This window comes from Dipodomys merriami, unplaced genomic scaffold (assembly GCF_024711535.1).
Source record: "Dipodomys merriami isolate MVZ:Mamm:240054 unplaced genomic scaffold, mDipMer1.0.p SCAF_129, whole genome shotgun sequence".
Lineage (NCBI taxonomy): Eukaryota > Metazoa > Chordata > Mammalia > Rodentia > Heteromyidae > Dipodomys > Dipodomys merriami.
This window is the reverse complement of record NW_027202593.1, coordinates 2,428,175-2,453,539: the sequence shown is the minus strand read 5'-3', so window position 1 is coordinate 2,453,539 and position 25,365 is coordinate 2,428,175. Positions and strand designations below refer to the sequence as shown.

At 40.8% G+C, this 25,365-nt stretch overlaps 2 protein-coding genes across 2 annotated transcripts; both read right to left on the bottom strand.

Moving 5' to 3' along the window:
- Positions 1-1,172: 1,172 nt before the first annotated feature.
- On the bottom strand, positions 1,173-9,374 carry LOC138824416 (neutrophil collagenase-like). The gene is made up of 10 exons (XM_070018264.1): positions 9,270-9,374; positions 7,919-8,163; positions 7,077-7,222; positions 6,869-6,994; positions 4,908-5,069; positions 3,910-4,027; positions 3,227-3,360; positions 2,715-2,868; positions 1,933-2,036; positions 1,173-1,776 (listed from the first exon to the last, which is right to left on the bottom strand). Exons 1-10 carry the CDS (start codon positions 9,336-9,338, stop codon positions 1,673-1,675), a joined length of 1,362 nt encoding a protein of 453 aa, XP_069874365.1. The 5' UTR covers positions 9,339-9,374; the 3' UTR covers positions 1,173-1,672.
- A 2,904-nt stretch (positions 9,375-12,278) lies between these two features.
- Positions 12,279-20,949, bottom strand: LOC138824457 (stromelysin-2-like). Its single transcript, XM_070018335.1, has 10 exons — positions 20,730-20,949; positions 19,815-20,059; positions 19,578-19,726; positions 19,021-19,146; positions 16,850-17,014; positions 16,546-16,693; positions 15,729-15,862; positions 13,941-14,100; positions 13,595-13,698; positions 12,279-12,385 (listed from the first exon to the last, which is right to left on the bottom strand). Exons 1-10 carry the CDS (start codon positions 20,859-20,861, stop codon positions 12,285-12,287), a joined length of 1,464 nt encoding a protein of 487 aa, XP_069874436.1. The 5' UTR covers positions 20,862-20,949; the 3' UTR covers positions 12,279-12,284.
- Positions 20,950-25,365: the final 4,416 nt, after the last annotated feature.

Sequence of the window (25,365 nt, the reverse complement as noted above, 5' to 3'; positions counted from 1 at the left end):
GGGGACCTCCTCCCCACCCCACATTTGTTCTATCTGTATCCTCAGACTATTGAATGGGGCCATCTACCCATCTCTTTGAGCAGAAGGAAGCAGGAAACTGCAGAAATGAGCTGTAGGAAATCTGTTCTGATGAGGGCAAACGTAGCCATAGAGGATGGAACAGTGGGTTTCATGAGGAAGACAGTTGACTAGCAAGATGAAGAACTCATAAAGGACACAGATTACAAAGGCGGAGGGGGCCAGAATTAATATTAGAAATAAAGGTATGGTTAGAGACAGTCTTTTGGATTGATTTCAGTATTCTTTTCTTTATGTGGGCCACTTTCTGACCAAGCAACACAACTTGTGGTGTTCTCACCCTTTTCTCTACTGTGTGTTAAAATTTCCTTCTTTTTCTTCCCAAATATTAGCAACTCATGCATAAACCTTTCCAAATTTCTTCCTTGAACTGTATCCTGAATAAAACATCTGTACTATAGCTTAAGAATCTACTACAGACCCTAAGTAAACATATAATTCCTGGCCTTTAGGGCTTATTTTGAAGGAGGCAGGAGAGGAAATGGGATCTCTTCTTTTTGCTGCTGTCCTGGAAGATACCCAGGAATCCTTAGCAAGGCTTTATTTCAGCACTGATGGTTCCTCCTCTTAGTGTACAAAGTAGCACATTTGGTGGCATAAAACAATACACATTTATTCTCTCACAGTCATGAAGAACAGAAGACCAAACTCAGAAGTGCCTATGCCTATAGCCTGGAGGCTATAGGAAAAGTTCCTTCCTAGCCTTTTCCCAATCTTGGGGTGGTTGTTGGCAGTCCTGGGATTCCTTGGCTTGTAGATGCATCATTCCAATCTTAGGCTCTGTCTTCAGTCTTCTTCCTTGTGTGGTCGCCAAGTCATTCTCTCATGTTGTTTTTTTCCTGAGAAGTATTAGGGGTTGTACCCAGGACCTCATGCATACTAGGAAAATGTTCTGGCACTGAGATACATTCCGTAGCCTTTTCCTCTTCTTATAATAACAAAAACCATATAGATTAAGGGCCCACCTTGAAACCATGTTAACTCAATTGATTACAGCTGTGAACACTCTGGTTCTAAGTCAGTTCATAATCAACAGTACCATGGCTATGACCTCAATATTCTTTTTGAAAGGGACACAATTCAAACCACAACTTAAATTCTCTTTATTTCTTTCCAAGAGCAAAAAAATAACACCACAATTTCTGTAAGAGCCTCATGTATATTCTCTATGTAGTTTATAACCCTTACCTCTAACCCAAATTCATTGCTAAACTTTATGCAGCATATTTAATGTAAGAGATGTTTAGAGTCTTGAGAATATTCAAAGTGAGAGAAGAAAGCAATGAGATAGTGAGTTACAGAAGTCAGATCAACAAGTAATGAATTCATGAGCACTGTGGGGACAAGAGGGGCGCACTTCCGTCCCTGTGAGATGGCACCCCTACACTGAGATGGAATATCAAAGAACAAAATAAGCCTGGGCCAACAATGGAATCTTCTAAGTGTCTTCTTGCTGAGAACAGGCCCAGAGAATGTGGCGGTGGAGAGAACCTTATTTGTTATCCGGTAGTGAGAGAAGCATCCACAGGACAGTGTGTGCATATGTAAGGTCCATAATAAGGACATAGACAGAAGTATTTCCAATCTTGCTTCTTTATCTACAATTTAGCCATAAATTGCTTCTTGCAACTCTGGTAACTCTACGAGCAAGAAGATTAAATGCATAATATCTTGGCCCACTGAAGAAAAGGAAGAAATCTATTAAAAAAGAGAGATAATGTATTGAATTAGCATATAGAAGATCTCAAACATCTTCAACTATAAACATAGCCCCTGCCCAAATATAACATCCAAAGGAAAACATGTCATTTTCAAACTTTAAACAGATTTGATCATAGTTTTCTTCCTACTTACAATCCTGCAGGAAAACAGCATCAATTCTACTTTCTAATCCTGGAAAGACACGGGACACCTCTTGAGGATAACCTGGCTCCATGGATTGCCTTTGGTTATCATATCTGTTGAGGACAAACCATTACAGGATTTAAAATCAACACAAGTTTTATTTTTATTGCATGTCATAAAGTACACTCTCATCCACTCTTCCAGTGTCCTATTTGCTGAGATTAGGAATGGCTTGTTTCTAAGGCTACATATTTACTTATAAAATATATGAGTGCCATTAACTATAAGAACAAGTTCTGTTATTTCCCAAAGCAAGAGCTTGCATCTACTCCAGATTGTATTTTGTTGATACTTAGCACATTTGCATATATATGTATGTGTGTGTATAATTGTGAATGCTAAGTTTATCCTACACATTAATATGTGCAGGTGTTCTGGACGAAGTTTATTGGGCATATTGGAATTTAACTCCAAGTCATAGTCTGGTCTGCCCCTGTCTCTCTTTTGTCCTGCCCTGGTGCTGAGTGAGGATGTATATAGCTTTATGATATAGAATCCTCAATACTTTTATCCAGGCATTATGATTTTATAAAAATGGAAATTTCAGAAGCCATGTTCCACTCCAACCATTTTGTGTAAAAAGGATTATTATTCCCACTAAAGCTATCAAAGACCATCTAGATTTTTTTTAACCTTAAGATGCCTGATTGCTGCTGGCTTGTAAACAGGGCAGAGAAACACAGATTCCAACTTCCACTTGGAAAAAAAAACCCCAAAGCAGATTACCTTACCTCCAGAACTGGTCATTCACAAAGAAGTATGTCTTTCCTGCATAGGAAACAGCGGCATCGATCGCCTGGATGGTGTGTGGGAAGCCGTAGTTTGAGATGTCCCTGGGGTAACCTGGCTGGATGTCATAGCCACTCAAAGCCCAGTATTGCCTGCCTGCCAAAAGCTCAGGTTACACATGAAATGAGAGAAGTTCACAGGGGCTGTTCAGCCCCATCATTCATCCATGTTCACACTTCTTAACTGACATTCAGGGATCCACAGCTGATGTCTTATCACCTGTGGCTTTTCCACCAAAGCTAAGTTATCACCTTGAGGAATCTTAGAGAATTACACCTCATGTGAGGATGGAGAATACAGATGACCCAGTGCCATCTTCTCATTTCATGGATGAGGCCCTGAGTCCTGGAGAGCATGCAGCCTGCTCAAATTCACATGGTAGTTAGTGACCACAAAGGACCCAGCCTGCCTCTTCAGGGAGGACTAGAATAAGAAGAAAACCTCAGGAAGTTACCTTTAAACAGGAACACTAGGTCTCTATCAAGATCCTCGTAAGCAGCCTGAATGCCACTTGGGAGGGCTGGCCAGAACAGAGAAATGAAATTGAGCTCGACTTGCCGCAGCTGAGGGTGTCGTCTCCAGAAATACCTGATGATGGGACATAAGGAGGCACTCACACACTCGTGAATGTACTTGTGCACTCACAAGCACACCCACAAACTCACAAGCACATTTGCATGCCCAGGAACACACTCTGCAGTCACTTCCTGTGGCCCTGAGCAAGTGAAGGCTCTGTGGCAGCTCTGGGAGTAGGAGCAATACAGGACACACAGTAGCCAGCTCAGTGAACAGCACAGATTTGTGGGGACATTGGGGACATTCACTAGCTGAGCTAGTGAAGTGATGTGTCCACTAATTTGACTGATTTGAACAGACCAGGAGGATGTTTTAGGGTTAAACTTATTACTGATTTCTGAAGCAGTCAAGCTTCATCTGTGATGATGTCAACAGGTCTATTGACATCATCATAGATATCTTGTAAATATTTTAGTTTTTTTATTTCCTTCCCTGGGTGTTTTGAGTTATGCAGCGTATACTGATGCCCATGTGTTGGGCGGTAATAGTGACGTCTGTAGTATATGGTTTTAAGGCATGCCAGTGCAAGAAGTTGAGGGAAGGCACAGTCCAGTTCCATACTTGTCTATAAAGAAGAGTATTTCTCCACGGAGTGTGGTGGCAGCACTAAAGGTCAGCCGGGGGTCGCAGGCTCTGGGTGTGCTGGGTCCTGTAGGTTGGATGGGGTCGTGTGAAGGACCTAGGAGGGAGTGGAAACATGATCTAAGTCCACTTCAGACAGTCCTTTAGGACTCAAGGCCTTCATGTGGAGAGGAAGCAAGGCACTGATCACTGCTTAAACATTCAGTTTGTCTAATAAGAGTAGTGATAGTGTCTGAGGACATGGCTCAGATGGTACAGCACCCACCTACCATGTGCAAAGGACCTGAGTTCAGACCAGAAAAAAAAAAAGAGTAACAGTGGTTCTGTATGAGTTACATTGGAAAGTATAGAAATTTGAATTTCATGTTCTTTCCTTTTTAAACTCTAATATTCTCCCCTTTCTCAGTTCCTCTTTCTACTTTTGTGGCCATTGATTATCTATTTCCTCCTCCCCCTCAGTAGTCATGCACTAGCAAGTATCTGATATCACTTCTGTACACTTCAGTACAGAGCTATAGTTGTAGGTCAGCATCTTTTCTGTAAGAATTTGTATCACTGTGGAATGAAGGGCTATATTAATAGCTAAGAGAACTTAAAACACTGGTAAGCAAAGAAAGGATAGGTGTGTGTGTGTGTGTGTGTGTGTGTGTGTGTGTGTGTGTGTGTGTGTGTGTGTGTGTGTGTGTGTGTGTGTGTGTGTGTGTGTGTGTGTGTATGTGTGTGTGTGTGTGTGTGTGTGTGTGTGTGTGTATCGAGGAACAGAGAGTTAGTGTAGGGCTAATCACTCCTGGAAGTTCTGCTGTCACAAACAATAGTCCCAGGTCTCGGGACTGTTCTTTCTCATTCTCCCGAACACTAAGATTACAATAATACATCACCACACTTAGCCACCAACATTTTTTTTAAGGCAGTTAACATCAGAATGGAACCAAGATGCAACGTAAGCATATTCTGCACTGTTCTTCAGGCGGCCTTACCATAGATGGCCTGAATGCCGTTGATGTCATCTTGAGGGAGGGAGTAGGTGCTGGGCTCCCTGAAAGCGTAGTTGGGATACATCAAGGCACCAGGATCAGAGGAATGCGAGAGCCCCAAGGAGTGGCCGAATTCATGAGCAGCAACAAGAAATAAGTTGTAATCTAAAATGCAAGGACATGTGGGATCATCTAGGAAGAAGATGGACAGGCTGTCCACCATCTTTAGAGGGGGTGGCCCTTGTCATAGAAGGACAAATGTCAGATGTGTCTGAAGTAGGCTTGGAGGTAAAGAAGGATGTTTCAGGAAGAAGCAAGTGAGCAAGCGTAGAAGAGTTGGAAGGCAGCATGTCCCCTAAAAATAGTCAATTCACAGCATAGCTGGAGAATGTCAACCATTAAGGCAGGCAAGAAGGAAGAGAGTAGAAGAACCACTCAGGGCCTTCAATGAGAAGGCAAAGAATTGGACATAATTTGGTACAGATTCTGTAAACACTGATACTTTTAAACAGGCGGCAATACGACGCAGAAAGCCTTTCCAAAGACAACCCTTGCTTTGTCTTGGAAAAATAATTAGAGAGCAGAGACTAGACAGGGGAGAAAGCATATAAGTGTATCAGTAAGTAAGGCAAGAGGAAATGGCCACCCGAGCTAGTGCCTAGGGCTATGGGAACACAGAGTCGCGGGAAATTATTATTTATCTTTGGGCATATTGGGTATATCTCCTAGGTCAGGGACAGACACAACATTGATGATGAGAAAATGGTGTGAGAAAGTAGAAGGCTTCTTTCCTTTTATTATTAAAAAAATGGCTTTCTGGCATATTATCCTCACCATGTGGCCAGTCCTAGCTCTTGTTTCCTCCAGACAGCCCAGACATTCTTATCACCAGGCTTGTCCTGGAAGGAGCAGATTGCTATCTACCCCTGGAAAAGAGCTCCTGGGAAACAAAGTAACTGTAAAGTGAACGTGCAACTCTTTCCGAACTAGGACCCTTTGCCAGATAATCCTGATTATTTATGATCAATTGGCCTTTTCAAACCCCATTCAATTTCGGAATGTTTTTAAAGAGACCTGACTAAAAGCAGTGGCAAAGCACTTCACATTTTGTGAGCCCTATAACTTCCGTGCAGCTACTCAGCTCTGCCATGTGGAGTGGAAGGGCCCCGGATGCTGTATAAACACGATCCACAACCTGCACTTAAATAAGCAGAGCCTTGGCAGGTGTGGACCATGATTCACGGCTTTTGGATCCCTGCCTCTTATGGTTTGAACGTCTCTCTCAGAAATCCATGTGTTAGGGCTGGGAAGGTGGCTCAGTGGTAGAGTGTTTGCCTCACATGCATGAGACCCTGAGTTCAATTCCACAATACCACATAAGCAGAAAAAGTTGGAAGTGGTGCTGTGGCTCAAGTGGTAGAGTGTTAGCCTTGAGCTGAAGAGCTCAGGGACAGCACCCAGGCCCAGAGTTCAGGCCCCACGACTGACAAAAAAAAAAAAAGAAAAAAAAAGAAATCCATGTGTTAGAAAGTTAGTCTTTCCAGCAATAGCGTTCCTGTTTGGGAAGTGCTTAGAGTAGTGCTATTGTAAAAGGGCTCGAGGTTTCCAGTTTGTTCTCATTTGTCCTCTTTTATCTTCCAGTATATGAGAATAAAACACAAGGGACCTCACCAGAAGCCAGCACCTTGAACTTTGCAGGCTCTAAAACGATGGGGGAATTGTTTCTTGGTTAATGTCAGAGGTTTAGGTTTTTGGTCATAGCAGCAGGAATGGGCTGACTGCCTAAGGAACCAGACCATTAAAAAAACCCTACATTGATTTAAAACTGGCAAAAAGTTTAAATGATCTATTTAAGTATTTGCAGTATTGCAATATAGGGAGTGGGAATGTGTATGTGCGCACGAATGTGCGGTGGGGAAGGTTAATGCTGAAGCGGAATGTGGACATAACCTTGGACAGCTTACTGCTGGAGCTCTGTGTCCAGGTTTCATCTGCATCAAAATGAGCATCTCCTCCAATTCCTGGTCCAGGCTGAAAGGCATGAGCAAGGATCCCATTGGGCCCATCAAATGGAGAATTGTCACCATGATCTGAAACAAGACAACCTGTGGTGAGCTCCCAGGTTTCAGGTGAGCCAGGGAAAGCAGAACTGTGTGTCTGCAGTGGGCCTACCTCTGCGAGCAAACGCGATCATGATATCGGCTTCCCCCTGGAGGACCCTGGTGAATGTGAGGGGTGATGCCTTGCTCCACACTCGGAAGGCATCCTCAACAGCTCTTTCCACCTGCGCCTTTGACAGCTGTACGGTATTCAGAATCCTTCCAAACGAGAAGGGGCATGGAGGGTTACTCATTTGCAAAGACTCTCCCTCCTCACACTGGAGCAAGTAGAGAACAAGCCAGGAATGCATGGTCCAGCTTGAGACAGACAAGGGTATAGATAAGTTGCTACACGTCTTTCAACATCAGGTCCTCACTCAGGAACTGAGGGCAAGAGAAGAGCCCTCCTATCAAGTCATGTAAAGCATTTTGTTTGCTGCTGGGTGAGTGATGTTCTGCATAGAGTGCCCATTGTTATTATTAATAATAAAACCTAAAGAGAGGTGGGCGACAATCCTAGCATGGGTGGGGAGTGAGGGAGGTAGAGAAAAGAGAAGGGAGGGGAAGAGGGAGAAGAGAAGAGAAGACAGAAGAGAGGAGAAGACAGAAGAGAAGAGAAGAGAAGAAGAGAAGAGAAGAGAGGGAGAAAATATCTCCTATTGCCAAATCCTATTTAGTTTAGGAGACTTGGGGAAGAAGTTGAGGAAGAAAGAAATGGCAAATTTGAGTTAAGAGAACCTATGGAAATCTCTGTCCTTCGTTCACACACATGTTCATCTTTCATTGACCACTCATTCATTATTTATACTCTGCTGAGTAAGGGTTTTTATCTGTCTGTCCTGGGAGTATCCCCCGGCCTGGCGTATCGGTCACTCCTGGCCAGGTGTATGCGGTCTGGAACTCTGGGAATATCACCTGTATGTCAGATCTGTGCGCTTCCACTTGGGGTTTCCTGGGGTTAGCATAAAATTGCCACTATCTGGCACTCCACAGCGAGGCTTCTCCATCATCTCCAGAGTTTCCTTGTTTGGCTTCCCTGTCACATTCAACCCAAAAAACCTCTGCATTTCTTTAAGCTTTTCAGCAATCATACTGGTGCTGTTTTTCCTTGCAGACTGATATTGGAGACTTGGTAATTGGTAGAACTTTTCTAGATAATTCTGGAAAAAAGAAAGCACATGAGAATTCTTGCTGTGGAATGTTTTTCTATTTTTTGACATTTTTACAATTTTTCTTCCAAGTTATGCAAGAATTAACCAAGAGTTCATATCAGGACTAATAACAGACAGACAAAGAGTACAGTCCTTCTATTCAGAGCTCTAGCAATTTATTCACGAAGTAGATGCCTCAGAGAGGATGAAGATGGAGTCACACATACAAAATGTGTATGGAGACTTCCTCCTCCTTTTCTGCATCTTCTTTTTATTTTATTAAGGGGGATATTGAGCATTGAACTATTAGTTTTGCTTCTGAGAGCTTATAAAGTCAATCTGGTGATGGAAAATCAGGTAATACAATGTACTCATTTTTAGTTAACTATAATCCTCCATCCTCATGCTCTCTTCTACACTTTTGACTACAAAGCAATGTTAATACCAGAGCATAAGTAGTAACTTCTATTTAGTAATGTATCATAACTGCTATCTTACTTAAAAAATTGGTGCTGGGAATCAAACCCAAGGCCCGTGCATCTTTGGTAGCTGCTCTACCACTGAGCTACACTTCCCCCCATTAGTAACTGGATTGCAGGTATATTGGAGGGAAAGTTGTAGGAAAGAAAGAAACTCATTTAGTTTATAGAAATAAAACCATTCCTCCTTAGAGGATTCCTAGCTAGTTTGAATTGGGCAGCTGGTGTTCATGTCTAGATTTTTTTTTTTTTTTTGGGTCCGGTCGTGGGGCCTGAACTCTGGGCCTGGGCGCTGTCCCTCAGCTCTTCAGCTCAAGGCTAGTGCTCTACCACTGAGCCACAGCGCCACTTCTGGCTTTTTTCTTTTTGCTTATGTGGTGCTGAAGAATCGAACCCAGGGCCTCAGGCATGCAAGGCAAGCACTCTACCACTGAGCCACCTTCCCAGCCCCTCATGTCTAGATTTTTTAAGACTCCACCTTGTCAACTTTAATATTCTCCAAGTCTCTGAAAGAAGTTAACCTCATAAATTTCATCCAGATAATTTCTTCCACGCTGTTTAGACTAAATCAAAAATTCTGCCCTTACAATATTCTAATAATGAGCAAATCAATCACCCATCCAATTCAAAGTTTACCTGAACAGTTTTTGCATTTCTTTCCGTGAGGTGCTCAGAAGGTACTGGAAAGGCCTTGGAAAGTTGCATGTAGAGAAAGAACACGAGTATAAGTGTCTTCAGATTGAATATGGCCATCTCTTCAAATACAGGCTCTGCTGGCCTTCCTCCTTGCATCCTCTGGTAGAGCCCTTCTGCTGCTGGGACCTTGGAGTTCACACATCCTGGGCTGTGTAAACTGCTCTGTTTTGGTCCCTTATGAAGACACTGGAGAGTTGTGGGCAGTTGCGGCATCAGGCGTATGAGGCAACCCGGGCTAACCACCCTCCGGTGGTCTTGCAGTTTTCAAATGTGATTTAAGGAGAAAAAGTGTGATTTTCTATATTTTGCTTTTCATAGTTAGATCTGCTTTTACAAAATTGTCTGGTCAAGGAGAGGGAAAAAAGAGATGATCCCAAAGTACTAGGTTTACATTTTTTGGTGATATTTTAGTTTATGCAGGGAAATGTTATTAGATGACTGGTAGGGGTCTGGGGATGGAGGGGTCCAACTGCAAAATCTGTCCAGGAGGAGAGAATGTGTATGCCATCACTAAGCAGGCTGTGCGTGTGAATATGTAAGTGTGAGAGTGGGAGTGCATGTGCGTGTGAGTGTGTGTGTGTGTGTGTGTCCAGGAGGAGAGAATGTGTATGCCATCACTAAGCAGGCTGTGCGTGTGAATATGTAAGTGTGAGAGTGGGAGTGCATGTGCGTGTGAGTGTGTGTGTGTGTGTGTGTGTGTGTGTGTGTGTGTGTGTCCATGTCTTGAGCGAGTGGAGGGATGTTTCCAGAGGATGTGGCTTTGCATTGTATTAAAAAACATCCCCAGGGGCTGGAGGCATGGCTCGGATGGGCCAACAGTCTTTAGCATTATTTGAACTTGAATGATTTTCTTATTGTCTTTTTTTCTTAATTTCAACTTCTCATCCCTGTTGGCCAGTGGCTGCTGAGGAGCTCAGTTTTCTCAGGTGTAAGGTGATAGTGATATAGACACTATGTCACCGGTGTGTTGTGACCGTGAAGTGAGAATATGCACAGGGTGCCCAGCACACACCCAGGCACTAAGCACAAAATACCAGGTGAAAAGTACAGAGGTCTGGCAACAGGACAAACAAACACATGCTAGGATCCCACCGGCTGTGATGAGGGAAGGAGTAAAAACAAGTATGTTAACTATGAGGTGTCAACCAAATTCCTTTCATTTCTTTGATGCTAAGTTTTTTCTTTATTCGATTTTCCCCCTTGAGACCAAGTTTCACTGTAGTACAGGCTGGCCTCAACTTGTGATCTTTCTGCCTCTGTCTCCTGAGTGCTGCGATTATAGGTCTGCATCACTCTCTTAGCATTCTTTCAAAGTCCTTTACTCCAAGGAATCCTTTAATACAACGTAAATATGCTAATTTATCAAAAATTAAAATTTCAAATAGAAATATGAAGAGTAAACATGAAATTTCCTAATCCTTCTTCCCACCAATTTGCTTGCCTCCTCTAAAATGTCCAGTGTGAACATTTTAATGCCTCTGTTAAGAAACAATCTGTGTCCTGAGCCCAGAATCTAAAGATTGTCAGGATTACAGTGTGTGCCTAGAGTAATATTTTGGATGATCCAGAGTGGGCTGGCATGGAGGAGAGGCAAATCCTAGGGTGGAGTCATGTCCATGTCATGTCCAGGGAATACCAGTAGAGGGCACCCCCAGTGCATCCAGGTATTGTCAGTGAGTTTTATAGGTTTCCTGCATGTTCTCTGCTGCTTGTTTTTTTGTTTTTTTGTTTTTTGATGTCCCTCATTTTATGAAGCTCTTTAATTTTGACTTACTCAAGTCTACTGGCTTCCTCTAGGATCATATATTTTTAGTGTTATTTCACGTCTACTCAGCTGTCATTAAGATCCTCCCCACCTCTTCCCTCCCCTTTCCTTCCCATCCCTTCCCACCAGTACTAACTAGGATTTGAACTCAGGGCCTTATGCTTGCTTGACTGGTGCTTTATCATTTGAGCCATAATTCCAACATAGCCTTTTGCTGATTACTTTTTGAGAGGGAGTCTTTTGGACTTTTCTGCTTAGCCTGGTTTCAAAGTACAATCCTCTGGATCTTAGCTTCTTAAGTAGTTAAGTTATAGGCCTGAACCCCCAGTGTCAATTATTACTAAGGTTTTTTATTATATAATTGTATATTTTTATCTGATAATTTTTCTCTTGGAAGAGAAAATTGCCTACCCTTTCCTTGACTGTACTAAACATCTCCCCATTTCTCAAACATAACATGTAGTATTTAGTACCTCTGAGTCATAGCTCATGTAATCACTTAGAATTTTCTTGCTTTCCAGTCTATGACCAGACAACTCCTACTCAGCCTTTATTCTGTCAAATATTACATCTTCCCTAGACTTATTTTTCTGTTCATTCAGCAATCATTTGTTGAGCATCTACTTTATGCTGAGTATTTTGTCATTAAGAGTAGCCAATAACTCAAGGAAGTTGTAGTTTAGAGAGAGGTACATTTAGAAGCAATAGTTATGATAAAATATGATATGCATCCTGGGAAAAAGTGTTTGAGCAGGATATTGAACAGAGTGAGGACAAGGCAGCTCTGAGAAGTTAGCCTTTGAGCAGAGTCCTGAAGTCTAGGAAGAAGTCAGTAAGCCAGAGAGGCACTAGAGTTCACTGTAATAACCTCTGTGTTAACTACATATGATGAAGACCCCACTGAAAGCAAGGGGCAGGCCAAAACTGAAGATTTTAAGTATAAATATTTTATTAACTTATAAATAATAAAACACCCATGGATAGAACACCCGCTCACTCACTGCACATAAGAAGTTCCTCATTTTGTGTGATGTAATGCAAGAACAAGTAGAGCTGGTCAGACAAGACTCCATGACACGTAAAGATGTCTGCCAGCTGCTCTGGCCACAGTATATGCAGGAATAATCAACCATCTTGACTCACAATAAATTAGATTTGTTGAAAATATCCATGTTTGTCTTCTCCTTATCTCAACAGAGTAACCAGCTGTTACTCTTCAGTATATGTGTCACCCTCCCGGCATTAGTGTCAAACTCAAACTGTGATGATCCATTGAAGAAATAGAAAAACCCTGTAAACAGAAATGAAAAAAAAAAAGTCATCCTCCAAATAAATCAGTCGTGTGAATTATATAGCTTAGAATAGGAACAAACAAATCATGGACTGCGTGATAATATTAAGTATTCTCTGAGATAGGCACTGTGTTCAAAGTGTTACATTGATGCATAAAAAGGTGTGAGATATTATTAATGAGGACAAGCTGAAAATTAGGAAGGTTTTATGGTTTTCCAAGATAACATTTCTAAAGAAAAATGGATAGAATATTCCATTTCATCTGTTTCACTCCAAAGCCAATGCTCCAAAGCAGTAGACATTTCCTGTAAGTAGATGGAGTTGAGTGGTATATTAATATCTTAGTTATCCCTCAGCCCATGTTCTTTCCAACCTCTCCTCCTCCAGCTACATCCTAAAGCACTTCTTGGGAGGTAATTCCATCCAGGGACATGGGAAGAAGTTCCTTCCCTGCTTTGTGTACTTGATGATCAAATTGTTTTATTACCAAGGTCATTGGCCTTATTAGCATTATAATTGTGAAGCCCTCCAGAATCCCCTCAGAGTAAGCAAAGAATAAGTTTTGTTTTCCCAGATACCCAATACCAGGAATCAGATTTGGCTATTTTGAGCTTGTGAGAAGGCTGCTATTTATCTACAACTGACTATTGTAAACAACTGTGGGCTAAAGAAACCCACACAAGGTTTCTCGGGAGGGATAGGAGGAAAGGGAAAACTGGATGGGCTTGAGAATAAAATCCAGCCACCAGTAAACCTGACACACACTTGATTGTACTTTTATACAGACATCTGACCTGAAAGGTACTGGCTTCTATGTGAGGATGGACCTTTGATTTTGTGTGCAGGTTTGAAACAAACTTGAACAATAGTCAAATAAAGTCTAAACCCAGTGTTCATATATTAGAAAGTTAAATTTTTCAGGGACATAAGACTGAATGATTTGAAAACTTTTGATTCTTCATTTTTCTGACATTTAAGTGACTTTGTGGAGGTACATTTGCATAGCATAAACGCTGCCAATTTTAAGTGTATGGCTTGATCATTTTTACTAAATATCATCCAAAGATTTGTATACAGATATTTATAGCAGCATTTTCAACAGTAGGCAAGAAGCTGAAGCAGTCCAAAAGAGACCATACTTCATTTTGATAGCATGAAATACTTGAAGTGCATGTGCTGTCAATTAATGACATGCTCACCCTCTTACCAAATGCCTGTAATACAGCATTGACCTTGGGCCCAACTCCCGGAAAGCCATCAGCTATTCGTCTGGGGAAGCCTCGCTCCATGGATTGACTCTTTTCATCAAATCTGCACAGTGAAAGAGATGTAGTTCAACACTTCTGGCAGTGGGATGAGCAGTAGATGCCCTGAGAACAGCAGTTGGCCTCTTGATCTCTCTTGGTCTCTGATTCACATAACCCACTGGTCCACATTCTAAAACCCTTTACATTTGAAAAGCTGAATAACTAAGTTATCTTCCTCATAATTAGAAGGTTCAAAGTCAAAGAAACTTAGAGGGGGTGGACAAAGCCATTCCTCTTGTATCTCACCTCCAGTATTCATCTTTTACAAAGAAGTATGTTTTTTCCTTTTCTTTATCAGAAACCGCTGCATCAATTTTCTTTATGGTTGGAGGAAATCCCAGGGTGTGGATGTCTTTTGGGTAACCTGCTTGTATATCAGTTCCTCTCACTGCCCAGAACTTATTTCCTATTAAAAACAAGAAAATATGACTGAAAGCACAATGGTAACTTATACATGGTAATTGTGCATTGTTGAATTAAAAAGAAGATCTTGGTTTTAGTTCCAATCCCAATATTTAGTTTTTGGCTGGTATTTAATAAATATTTCCTGAGTACATGAATGAAAGAATATTCATTCATTCAAATACAAAATTATTATGTAACTATGGTTCATTGCCTTCCTGTATATTATTTATAAATGACAGTGACTGGTTCTTGATTTAAATTTCTAACCTTGACTTCCCTTCTGAGCTGATCTACATGAGTGAATTAATCACTTTATGGACATTTCATCTGAGATACCTCACAACCACCATGTGCAATCTATGCTTCTGAACACTACAGCATCCACTTAAGTTCAAATGAATCTGTTGGTCTCTCTGCCTTTGATATGCTCACCAATCTGAATTATTCCCCTGCTATCTATCTGTCTTGCTTCATCTGATCTGAATGCCTTCTGCCTCTTCCAGCAGCTCTATGTGTCCCGCTTTTGCAAAACCCTTCTGTGTTTAAGACTTCTAAATTTACAGCTCATCTAAACACAAAGGTTCACACAGCAAAGCTCCCTCCTTCAAGTCTTAACACCATGTCTTCCAAGGCTCTTGTCAGAGAGTTAGTTCTGTAATTCATGTGGGAGGGCAAAGACCAAGAAATAGCCAGAGTATTCCTGAAAAATAGAATGATGAGAAGATCACCTCTGTGTTAGGAAGCTTTACTATGTGAGATAGTGCAGTACCAGTGCAAGGGCAGACAAATTGACGAATGGAACTATCCAGGCCCAGTAGCTCCTCAGATTTCTAAATTACTCTTTCAGTTTGTCTATTGATAAAATGTTATTTGAATTTCTATTGTTTCTTGAGTCACTTTGATTCACCCAGTTTTTGCAGGAATTTGATGATTTTGTCTAAAATCAATTGGTACCAAGCTTTCAGATCCTTATTTTGTCTAGTTATTGATATCTCATTTTCTTTGCTAATATTGAATCATTTCACCTTTCTTTTTCTTCATCAGCTTTATAAAATATTCAATAATTTTTCTAGTCTTCTCAGAGAGCTGACTTTTGGCCTTGTTGATCATCTCTACTTTGTTTATTGAGTACTGGGATAAAAACCAGGATTTTATTCCATAAAAAAATATTTTGTCCTTTGAGCAATGTCACATCCATAGATAAATTGACATTTTTAACTGTAAAATTTTTATCCATGAAAATAGGATTTCATCTATTTTTTCAGGGCACTCATTGAATGTTTAAAAATATAAGTATAATGTTCTTTATATATGTTATTAAAGTATTAACATCAAGTCTTGCAGTAAAAAATGATCTAAAATTTAATATAATAGGGAAAAATTCATGCTTATGAAATTTTTACAATAAGATTTTGCAGTAAGATTTTTGGCATATATGAATTGTGCAAAGGGAGTTTCATTGTAGGTTTTACTTTAATAAGTAAAAATTCTCATATAGTACTTACCTTTATTTATTTTTTGTCAGTTGTGGGGCTTGAACTCAAGGCATGGGCTCTGTTCCTGAGTTCTTTTATGCTCAAGGCTAGCATACTACCACTTTGAGCCAAACTGCCACTTCCAACTACTTACCTTTAAAAATAAAAACAGTATCCTTGCTGATAACTTCATAGGCTGCATCCAACTCTGATGGAAGAGAGGGCCAAAATGCAGAAATCAAGTGAAGCTGAGGTTGGAGACTCCAGCGGGATCTGCGCCAAAAGTATCTGTAACACATAGAAATCATTTGCCAATGTCTTTCCTCTTTAATTATATGTAGACATAGTTATATGAGAAAAGGAGCGTAGCCTCCTTTTAGCCAATGTCAGTGCACCCTGGCAGGTCTGCCTCACATGTCATTCTGTGGCAGAATTATTGACTACTTTCAGTATCATAATTACATTAAAATATTATGTACTTCTTGTGTTGGTGTGTGACTAACACTTCTGGGCAGAGACAAAGGAAATGGGTAGTAGCAGTGACATGGCAAAGGGAAAGGGAATTGATAGATCAGATACAGGATTTTTCTTTCAGCTCTATATCTCTTTGTACTATTGGAATATTGTACATAAGCACATATGTCACTTTTTCTAAAAATAAATTATTTAGTGAAAATAAAGATCCTACTCTGCTTCTATAGGTTTGTAAGTATTCATTTTGAGAGTCAGCAAAGATTCATTTGACAAAGCAGGGCTGAGTGGGAGACATGGAAAGGAAATGGAAGGAAATGGAAAGGAGCAGCTCCTGCAGGACAGGTAGAACAAGGCAGCAAGAGGCTTAGAGGGACAGAAGGTGTGTTGGATGGGCCTGTGCCTTCGGAGCTGTGGGATTCCAGCCTAAACCCTTACAGAACCCTGTGACCATGTCACCTAGCAACCCTGAATCCAACTTTTAGGTTTTCTAGTCCTACCTGTCTTTAAAGAACAGGAGTTCTCCTCTTAGGGTGCTGACAGCATCGAAGGACAGAGCAGGATCGCACTTGGCTGGTGTTCTGTGTCCTGGAGGCATGTATTCTGTAGGTACCACAGGGGCTGTTGGGGAGGGAGGAGGAGGAGGCCCTGGAGGGTTCAGATGGGGAGAGGCACAAATCAGGAGGAATGTCAATTTCCACACTTTCCAAACATTCTCAAGGTTTTGGGGGTGAGGAGCATCATACAGCATTGAAAAAGAAAGAACACGGGAAAAGAATAGGCTTTGGTTTTGTCCTCACTCACCATAGAGAGACTGGATGCCAGCAATATCATCTTGAGAAAGGTGGAACTGGGCCAGGTCCTTGAAGGACTGGTAGATAGGGAACATCAAAGCTTCACGGTTTGCTGAGTGGAAGAGGCCCAGGGAATGGCCAAGTTCATGAGCAGCAACCAGGAATAAGTTCGTCCCTATTTGGAAACCATAAATGCTCAGAGTCTAATAGCTGTTTGTGCTGTAAAATGCATACAGAACACATGCCAGCTCTACAGGATAGCCTCAGTGTCTTTCTCTTATCTGTGAGTTCATAGATTATCATGTACAAGAACTCATGTGCTTAGCCGGGCGCCAGTGGCTCATGCCTGTCATCCTAGCTACTCAGGAGGCTGAGATCTGAGGATCGCAATTCAAAGCCAGCTCTGGCAGGAAACTCCGTGAAACTCTTATCTCCAATAAACCACCAGAAAACCGGAAGTGGCACTGTAGATCAAGGGCTAGAGCACTAGCCTTGAGCTGAAGAGCTGAGGGACAGTGCCCAGGCCCAGAGTTCAAGGCCCACGACCGACAAAAAAAAAAAAAAAGAAAAAGAAAAAAGAATTCATGTGCTTTCCAAGGTTGACTTGTACTCAATTCATCAGACACTTTTCCACTTTATACTTCCCTAGTTGTCTCCTTGACCAAGAAAACTGGGTTATTTGTTCCTATGTGGACAATGATAAGCTTTGCTTCTTGAAGGTATTTCTTTGGCAGGACCAAGAATAATACTCTGTCAGTAAATAGTACTCTTTACGGTCCCAAAATGAAAAGAAAGTCATTGTTCAAGTTTAGTAATATATACCAGTTTCAATTTCAGCATTAATGAATCACAGAGTATGTATGCATTCTTTAAACTCTTAAGCAACAAAATGAAGGTTATTTCCCACAGGGAGATTTTTCTTCCTCTTTGTCATTTGTAACTTACATTGTCAAAACTTCCCAGTAATAAATGTCATTTGGTTTGTACAATCTTCAGTTGAAAGCAATTTAATAACAGTCTTCTACAGCACAAACACAGCTGGAAATCAGCTGTTCTCTATATTATAAGATCCTTATTAGCAGTAGAAATTATTGAACCAAGAAATTATGAGAAAAGAATAGCTGTTGAAACAAAACTAGATCATTTCATGCACCAAAAACTCGCGGTCAGTACATTCAGTAAAGGTGCTCACCCCATTTGTACTATGGATCCCAATCAACCTCAGAAACCACAATTGCCAAATAGTCTATTTCCATACTTCAGAAGCCAGTTGATAGCTTGCAGTTAACATCAGCCATTGTGTTTAGACTCAGCAGTCTTTTGGAACCAATTTAGAAAACATAACAACTGAGGCTGGGAATGTGGCTCAGTGGTAGAGCGCTTGCCTTGCATGCCTGAGGCCCTGGGTTCGATTCCTCAGCACCACATAAGCAAAAAGAAAAAAAGCCAGAAGTGTCGCTGTGGCTCAAGTGGTAGAGCGCTAGCCTTGAGCTGAAGAGCTGAGGGACAAAGCCCAGGCCCAGAGTTCAGGCCCCACGACTGGACCAAACACAGACACAGACAGACAGACAGACAGACAGACAGACAGACAGACAGACACACACACACACACACACACACACACACACACACACACACACACACACACACACACACACACACACACACACACACACACACAAACAACAACTAAGCTCCCTGGCTAGCCACAGTGCTATGCTTATTTAAGCAGATGTCTTAGAATTTTTTTACGTTCTTGATGTTTTCTCTTGATCTTTACTTTTAAGAACAAAGGAGGCAAATGAGAAGGAAGTGAAAATACCAAGGGCATAGTTTGGGGTCTAAAGTTATCCTGTGGAATTCATTTTATACCCATCACTTATTATTTAAGTGATGAAAAGGATTATTCATTACAGAAGGTCTAAAACCTCCACAAGATCCTAAGTTGTGGAAATAAGATTGCATACTCCTTACTGCATTATATTTGGTAAGGAGAGGAGGAAGAAGAAAATAGACTTGTGAAAAAGTTCTTCAGTAATGATTAGTACTTCTGGTTACCACATAATTAATCAGAAATTTCAGTTGTTAGGATATGCCATTTATGGCCCATTCTGGATAACCAAATAATTCTTGGAGCATTAGACATGATTTCTAAACTTGTTGTCAAGGTCTGTGACTCACCTGATGCATTCTCTGTCCATTTTTCATCATCGTCAAAGTGAATGTCTCCATAAAACCCAGGCCCAGGTGGATAGGCATGAGCCAAACTATTTCCTGGTCCATCAAAAGGGTAAAAATCTCCATGCTCTAGTAGAAGAATGAAATAAGGGATATCTTCTTAGTTATTTCAGTTGGAGAGTAGCAAATACACTAATCTGAAAGTTGGTGGCTCTTCCAGTTCCACATGTTGAAGCTTAACCTCTAATGCAATGGAATTAAAAGATGGAGTCTTTAGGAGTAGCCCAAATACAAATAGTATCCATGAGGGCTTCGTGATGGCATTAGTGAGTCATGAGAGAGTCTGGAGAAAGCCACCTTGCTGTTTGTGCCATTGAAGCCACAGCAAATGCCACCTGTGAAGAAGACTCATTCACCAGACACCAGATCTGCTGCAGCTTGATTTTGGATTTCTCAGCCAAAGGAATTCTGAGCAATGCATTTCTGTTCTTCTGAATTCCTCAATCTAAGGAATTTTGCTTAGGAGCTCAAACTGTCCAAACCACCAGATAAATGGTTACCTCTAACGGCGAAGGATATCATGATGTCAGCCTCTCCCTCATACGTCCTGGAGAATGTGAGTGGAGTCACCTCCGCCCAGACTCTCAGAGCTTTCTCAATGGCAGAATCCACCACTTGTCTTGGCAAATCTGGCGTGTAATTCACAATCCTGGATGAGAAAAATCGAGAAAGGTGGCATTGGTTCCTGTGACACAGATGATGAAGTTAGTCTTCTGTGAAAACCTTGGACCCATTACCTGTAGGTGAGGTGATTTTTCTGCCACTTTGGTGTGCCAGGAAAGGTGGTGAAGTGACCAACGTCAGGAACGCCACACCTGGGCCTGCCCATCATCCTCATCGTGTCGGAGTCCAGCTTCCCTGTCACCTCCAGCCCCAGGAACTTCTGCATTTCTTGGATTTTTTTAACAACAGGACTACTGTCCTTTCTTCTAAGAATTTGTTTTTCTTCTTTTCCAAGATTGTAGTAGCTTTCTAGATAGTGCTAATGGAATAATAATTAAAAGTTATTATTATCCATTTCCCCAAATTTCCAAAACTATTTTAATTATTACACAGTTTATTGAAATGAAAGTAGATATAACAATCTGATCTGTCACTAAGATGTTTTATTTTACAATTTCATTGCAATTAACTTATTAGTTAATTAAATAAATTGATAATATGTAAATTCTTTTTTGGATAAATATAATCTAACTTTTTCCATTACTAATATAGATCTGCTTCAAGACTGCAGTGAGATTAATTTGTTTGTCCCCACATAGCAAATAATAATATAAATAGCATTTACTGATTTTTTTTTGAGGATCAAAACTAGTATATTTTTTTGTCATCAATTTAGAGCTATCAAAGTAGATCTGACATGGGAGGCTTCATCTGTTTTGTTTTTGTTCTTTTCACTTATCCTCAAGGCCGCCGTCATTGTTTTATTCTAACCCTGAGAGATGGCCTCCACTTCCTATGCCTTTCTTTCTCTGTTAAATGAAGGGCATTTCCACCTCTAGCACTTTAGCAATCTCTACTGCTAAATGAACAATTCCAACACAATAACTCCCAACCAAGTGATTCTGTTTTGTGTTGGAGAACCAAGTATACACACTTAGTCCTTCTCATGGACCATCCATATGGCTACAGTGGATGCTACCATTAAATACCTGAACAAGATCCATGGTCTTCTGCTCCTCTTCTTTCACTGCCCCATGCAGGGGGTGTGCTGTGCAGAGGGGGAGACCCAGCAGCATGAGGATGGCTAGGTACTTCATTCTGAAGCACTCTGCATTCTTCATTCTGACTGCTTTTGCCTTAAGAAAATCCTTTTTCTATCTACTGGCTTCTTTCTCTACCTTCTAGTGGCCACCCTTTTATAGAGAAACAATGTTTAGATCACCAACAGCATGATTCACAGATATGTTGTTTTATTTTAAATCAGAATGACGACAAGCATATTCACAAAAATTCAATATGAAGATGATATAGCCTGCATCAGTAATTCCCCTCAACCTACTAAACTTGACTCAACAACTAATCTCCAGGAAGTGGTTTCTGTGTTTGCAAAGAGGAAAAAGAACTGGTTGGATGCTTCATATTTGTTTATTTACTAGGAGATCATCAAAATGCCTGGAGAAACACCAAATGTCTAAACATTTTTAAAGCAGTGCAGTTTTCTTTAAAAACACTGCATTGTGAATCAAATATGAAAAGGTCAGGAGTTAATAGATGAACGGATACAATTTCCAAATATAACCATGGTCTAATGTGGGGGTTGCTATCAAGGAAGTGTCTGTCTCCTTGCTCAGACTTCATTTTGTGGGTCTTCATTTACAACATGTATTTCTGATTTTCAGCCCTGGAGCAGGAATATTTTGAGAGGGAGAAGGCATGAACAGCACCAGGAAGATTCAAGGAAAGATTCAAAAGAGAGAACTGTGGTGTTTACACATCCTGTACTTTAGAATGGCTGACATGGTCATAGTGCTCCCTTAAAACTTAAGTTAAAATAAATGACATCTGAACTAAGATGGCCCTTCTATCTTCATATTCTTCTCTGTTTTTCAAAGCTAGTTTCATCCTTTCTTTTTCCTCACATAGTACAAAGGAAGAGTTAAACTGTGATACATAGTGAGGAATGACTTCCATTTCTTCTTTTCCTTCCTTCACCCTTTCCTTTCTTCAGCCAAAAACAGGGCTGAAGGGTAGAGTTCACACTGTAACACATCAAGTGTGATAACTGTTCTGTCAGATTAGACTATTGACATAAATGACCCTGAAATTCTGGCAGAAGAGACATACACTTTTCTTCCAATAAAGATGAATAAGTTGTTTTTCAAATCATATATAAAGCATTGCCAAGTATGGGAAATTAATGAATGCTTAGATGATCCTTCTAGTGCCATCCATCACTTGAGTAGAGGTAGAATGGACAGGTAGGATGTCCAGAAACCAGGAGGCTCTGAAACTTACAAGCCAGAGTTGGGGTTCTTCCTGGGCCAGCAAGTCAACTGTAGTTTAATGTACTGAGGAGTTTTCTCCATGGCATGGTAGAATGGCCTGGCTGTCTGCTTGAAAATCAGAGGGGAGGGGCCTTGGAGCATAGGAAGTGTGTGTGTGTGTGTGTGTGTGTGTGTGTGTGTGTGTGTGTGTGTGTGTGTGTATGTGTGTGTGTATACGTACGTGTATTTTTCCATCCTTGAGAATTTGATAAGCATTGTTGTAAATGCTTATGCTGGGAAGCCTCTTGCCTTTCATTAGGCTCCAAATTCTTTATCAGCAAGATGAATAAGTCCATAATAGTGCCCTTAGGCATTGACTAGACACGTTCTGAGATGTTTCGTATTCATCTGAATCATACCTTTATTGGTGTTGGCACATCCTGTTAATGGAATGTATTCTGTAGTAATGAGAGCTATGTTTATTACTGCAATTGGCTAAACATCAAACCACACGCCTCACAGGAGTGATACACTGTGTGAGCTTGTCCTCATGAAACCATTAGACCTGGGAGAAATTAATCACTGGGGTCTTGGTTGTGTTTAAATAAATGCTTATTAAATTTACTATAGTAAATTGGGCAAGCTGACCTGTATAATTCAATTTTAAGGAAAGGAGAGGCCCATATGTAAAGATCTGCTGTTGTATGCCATAGATCTCTTGTATGGCATGTTCTAAATGTATGCTATTTCTAATATATAAGACAACTCAAAGAGGTTGAGATTAGACACAGAAAAACCCCAAGGTTTGCTCATTAACCAGTGGTAGAAGATCGCTCAGAAGTGCTAGCGAAATCTCCTGGCTTTGACCATGGCTCTTGCCCAACATTTTTCTTTTACGTTCTAACATTATTTGTATTTCTCTCATTTTTACACACTGAACTTACCTTTAATAAATTGTTGCTTTTTTGTTGCTGTTCTGTCCTTCTATCTGATCCTCTTGCTAATCTATCTGATTCTTTTGGGTTCTGTCTAGCCATGTTGGCACCTGCCACTCTTCTTGTCTTGTGCTGCACAGATGAGGTCCAAACAGGAATTCGCAGTCTGTTTACAGTGTGGTCCATACAATCTGTATCTAGACTTAGGGCTATGTAGCAGGCTGAACCAGTTCTTGGATACTCATCTTTAACACCCTGTGGCCTCTGACTTAAAGTCAGTCCATATGCACACAAGGACCCATGTCAACATGACATGGACAAGTATTTTGCAACTTCTCCTTTCACTGGAAATGCTGATTTTATTCCAGATCAGGGTTATTTTTCTATACCACAAACTCAGATTAAAGTGAGAAGTTTACCCCTTACATACTTTTTTTTCATTTCCTGGAGTTTGTTTCAATAAATAATATTTTTAATGTTCTTCCCCTAAGGTTATCTTCCTTTAGTCTGACTGTGTGTGAATGCCTAGAGCCCTGTATATTTATCACATTCAAATATATATATATATATATTTAGAGAGAGAGAGAGAGAGAGAGAGAGAGAGAGAGAGAGAGAGAGAGAGAGAGAGAGAGAGAGAGAAAGAGAGCCTCCACATATGAGAGAAGACATATTTTTAATACTAATTTACTAATTCATGCTATGGAAAAACTATCAGCTGAAGTGCACTTGTGGACTCAGATAATAAAGGAAATCTCTAAATACTCTTCTAATATCACTCTGTATGAAGTTCCTTAAGAAAAGCATATCTGTTATAGTAGTTTCCCATTTAGTTAAGTTTTTTTTTTTTTTGGGTCCGGTCATGGGGCCTGAACTCTGGGCCTGGGCGCTGTCCCTCAGCTCTTCAGCTCAAGGCTAGCACTCTACCACTTGAGCCACAGCGCCACTTCTGGCTTTTTTTCTTTTTGCTTATGTGGTGCTGAGGAATCAAACCCAGGGCCTCAGGTGTCCAAGGCAAGCGCTCTACCACTGAGCCACCTTCCCAGCCCATTTAGCTAAGTTTACAGAGGTCTATAATCTGTTTTGTATTTATTTATTTATTTATTTATTTATTTATTTTGGGTCCGGTCATGGGGCCTGAACTCTGGGCCTGGGCACTGTCCCTCAGCTCTTCAGCTCAAGGCTAGCGCTCTACCACTTGAGCCACAGTGCCACTTCCGGCTTTTTTTCTTTTTGCTTATGTGGTGCTGGGGAATCGAACCCAGGGCCTCATGCATGCAAGGCAAGCGCTCTACCACTGAGCCACCTTCCCAGCCCCCTGTTTTGTATTTATAACTGTTTCAAGGATTAATTGAAAAGATTATCATAGGATTTCCCCCTCCCTTTTGCTTTGAAGTCTTCAGTAGCACAGCCATCTGTGCAGTCCTCTCAGGATACAGGGGCTTTGCTGCTTCTATCTAAAATACGGGAAAAGAACCTTCAAGGGCTTTTCCTTGGTCCTCCCTGTATGAAATAGGGAACAAATGGGATTTGTTTAAATCTGATCAAGGGAATAAGCACAGGATGTCACTGTTAGAGGATTGTGAGTCAGAGCCCTATTTATCACCTATCTTTTTAAGCTTCTCAGAGTGTAAAATCATAATGTCATTCAAGATCACTCATATCAGTGACAATTTAGATCTAGTAAAAGGCGAAAGATTTAAATGATCTGAAGAGAAACCAGAGTATACAGCTTAGATCTAGTAGCCATTTTGTCCTTGCAAAATATGAGTACTCCTCTTTTCTCAGTTCCATAACACACAAACACACCTCCCCAATCCCTTCCCTTCCCTTCTTTCTCCTCCTGCCAGAAGAAGTTAGATGCCCACTGTCTGCCAGTCTCCTCTTTCTGTACTGTGGAAGCACTGGACTTTAGGGAAATGTTCCCACCTGCTCAGCAGAGAACATGAATCCATATAGGAAGCTCTATCGTATTGTTCCTAAAAACAAGTTTGGACTCTTTTTGAAACAAGAATAATAGATTTCTCTCTTCCTTTTTTTTTTGGTCAGTTGTGGGACTTGAACTCTGGGCCTGGGTACTGTCTCTGAGTTCTTCAGTTCAAGGCGAGCCCTCAACCACTTAAGCCACAGCACCACTTCTGGTTTTCTGGTGGTTAATTGGAGACAGAGTCTCATGGACTTTCCCACCTGGGCTGGTTTTGAACCGCAATCCTCAGATCTCAGCCTCCTGAGTATCCTCCTTCTTTATAACACATGATCCATGGAAATTGAAAAATTTTGTATATACTAATTTCCAATATAAACATTTTTCGTATTGTTCCAAACTTGAGAATTAATCTGTTAAGTTTCACTTTATCATCAGACCACCACAATATGATAAATGTAACAGCAATAATGCAGCAAAGACAAGGATGGATTTATTCCAAATA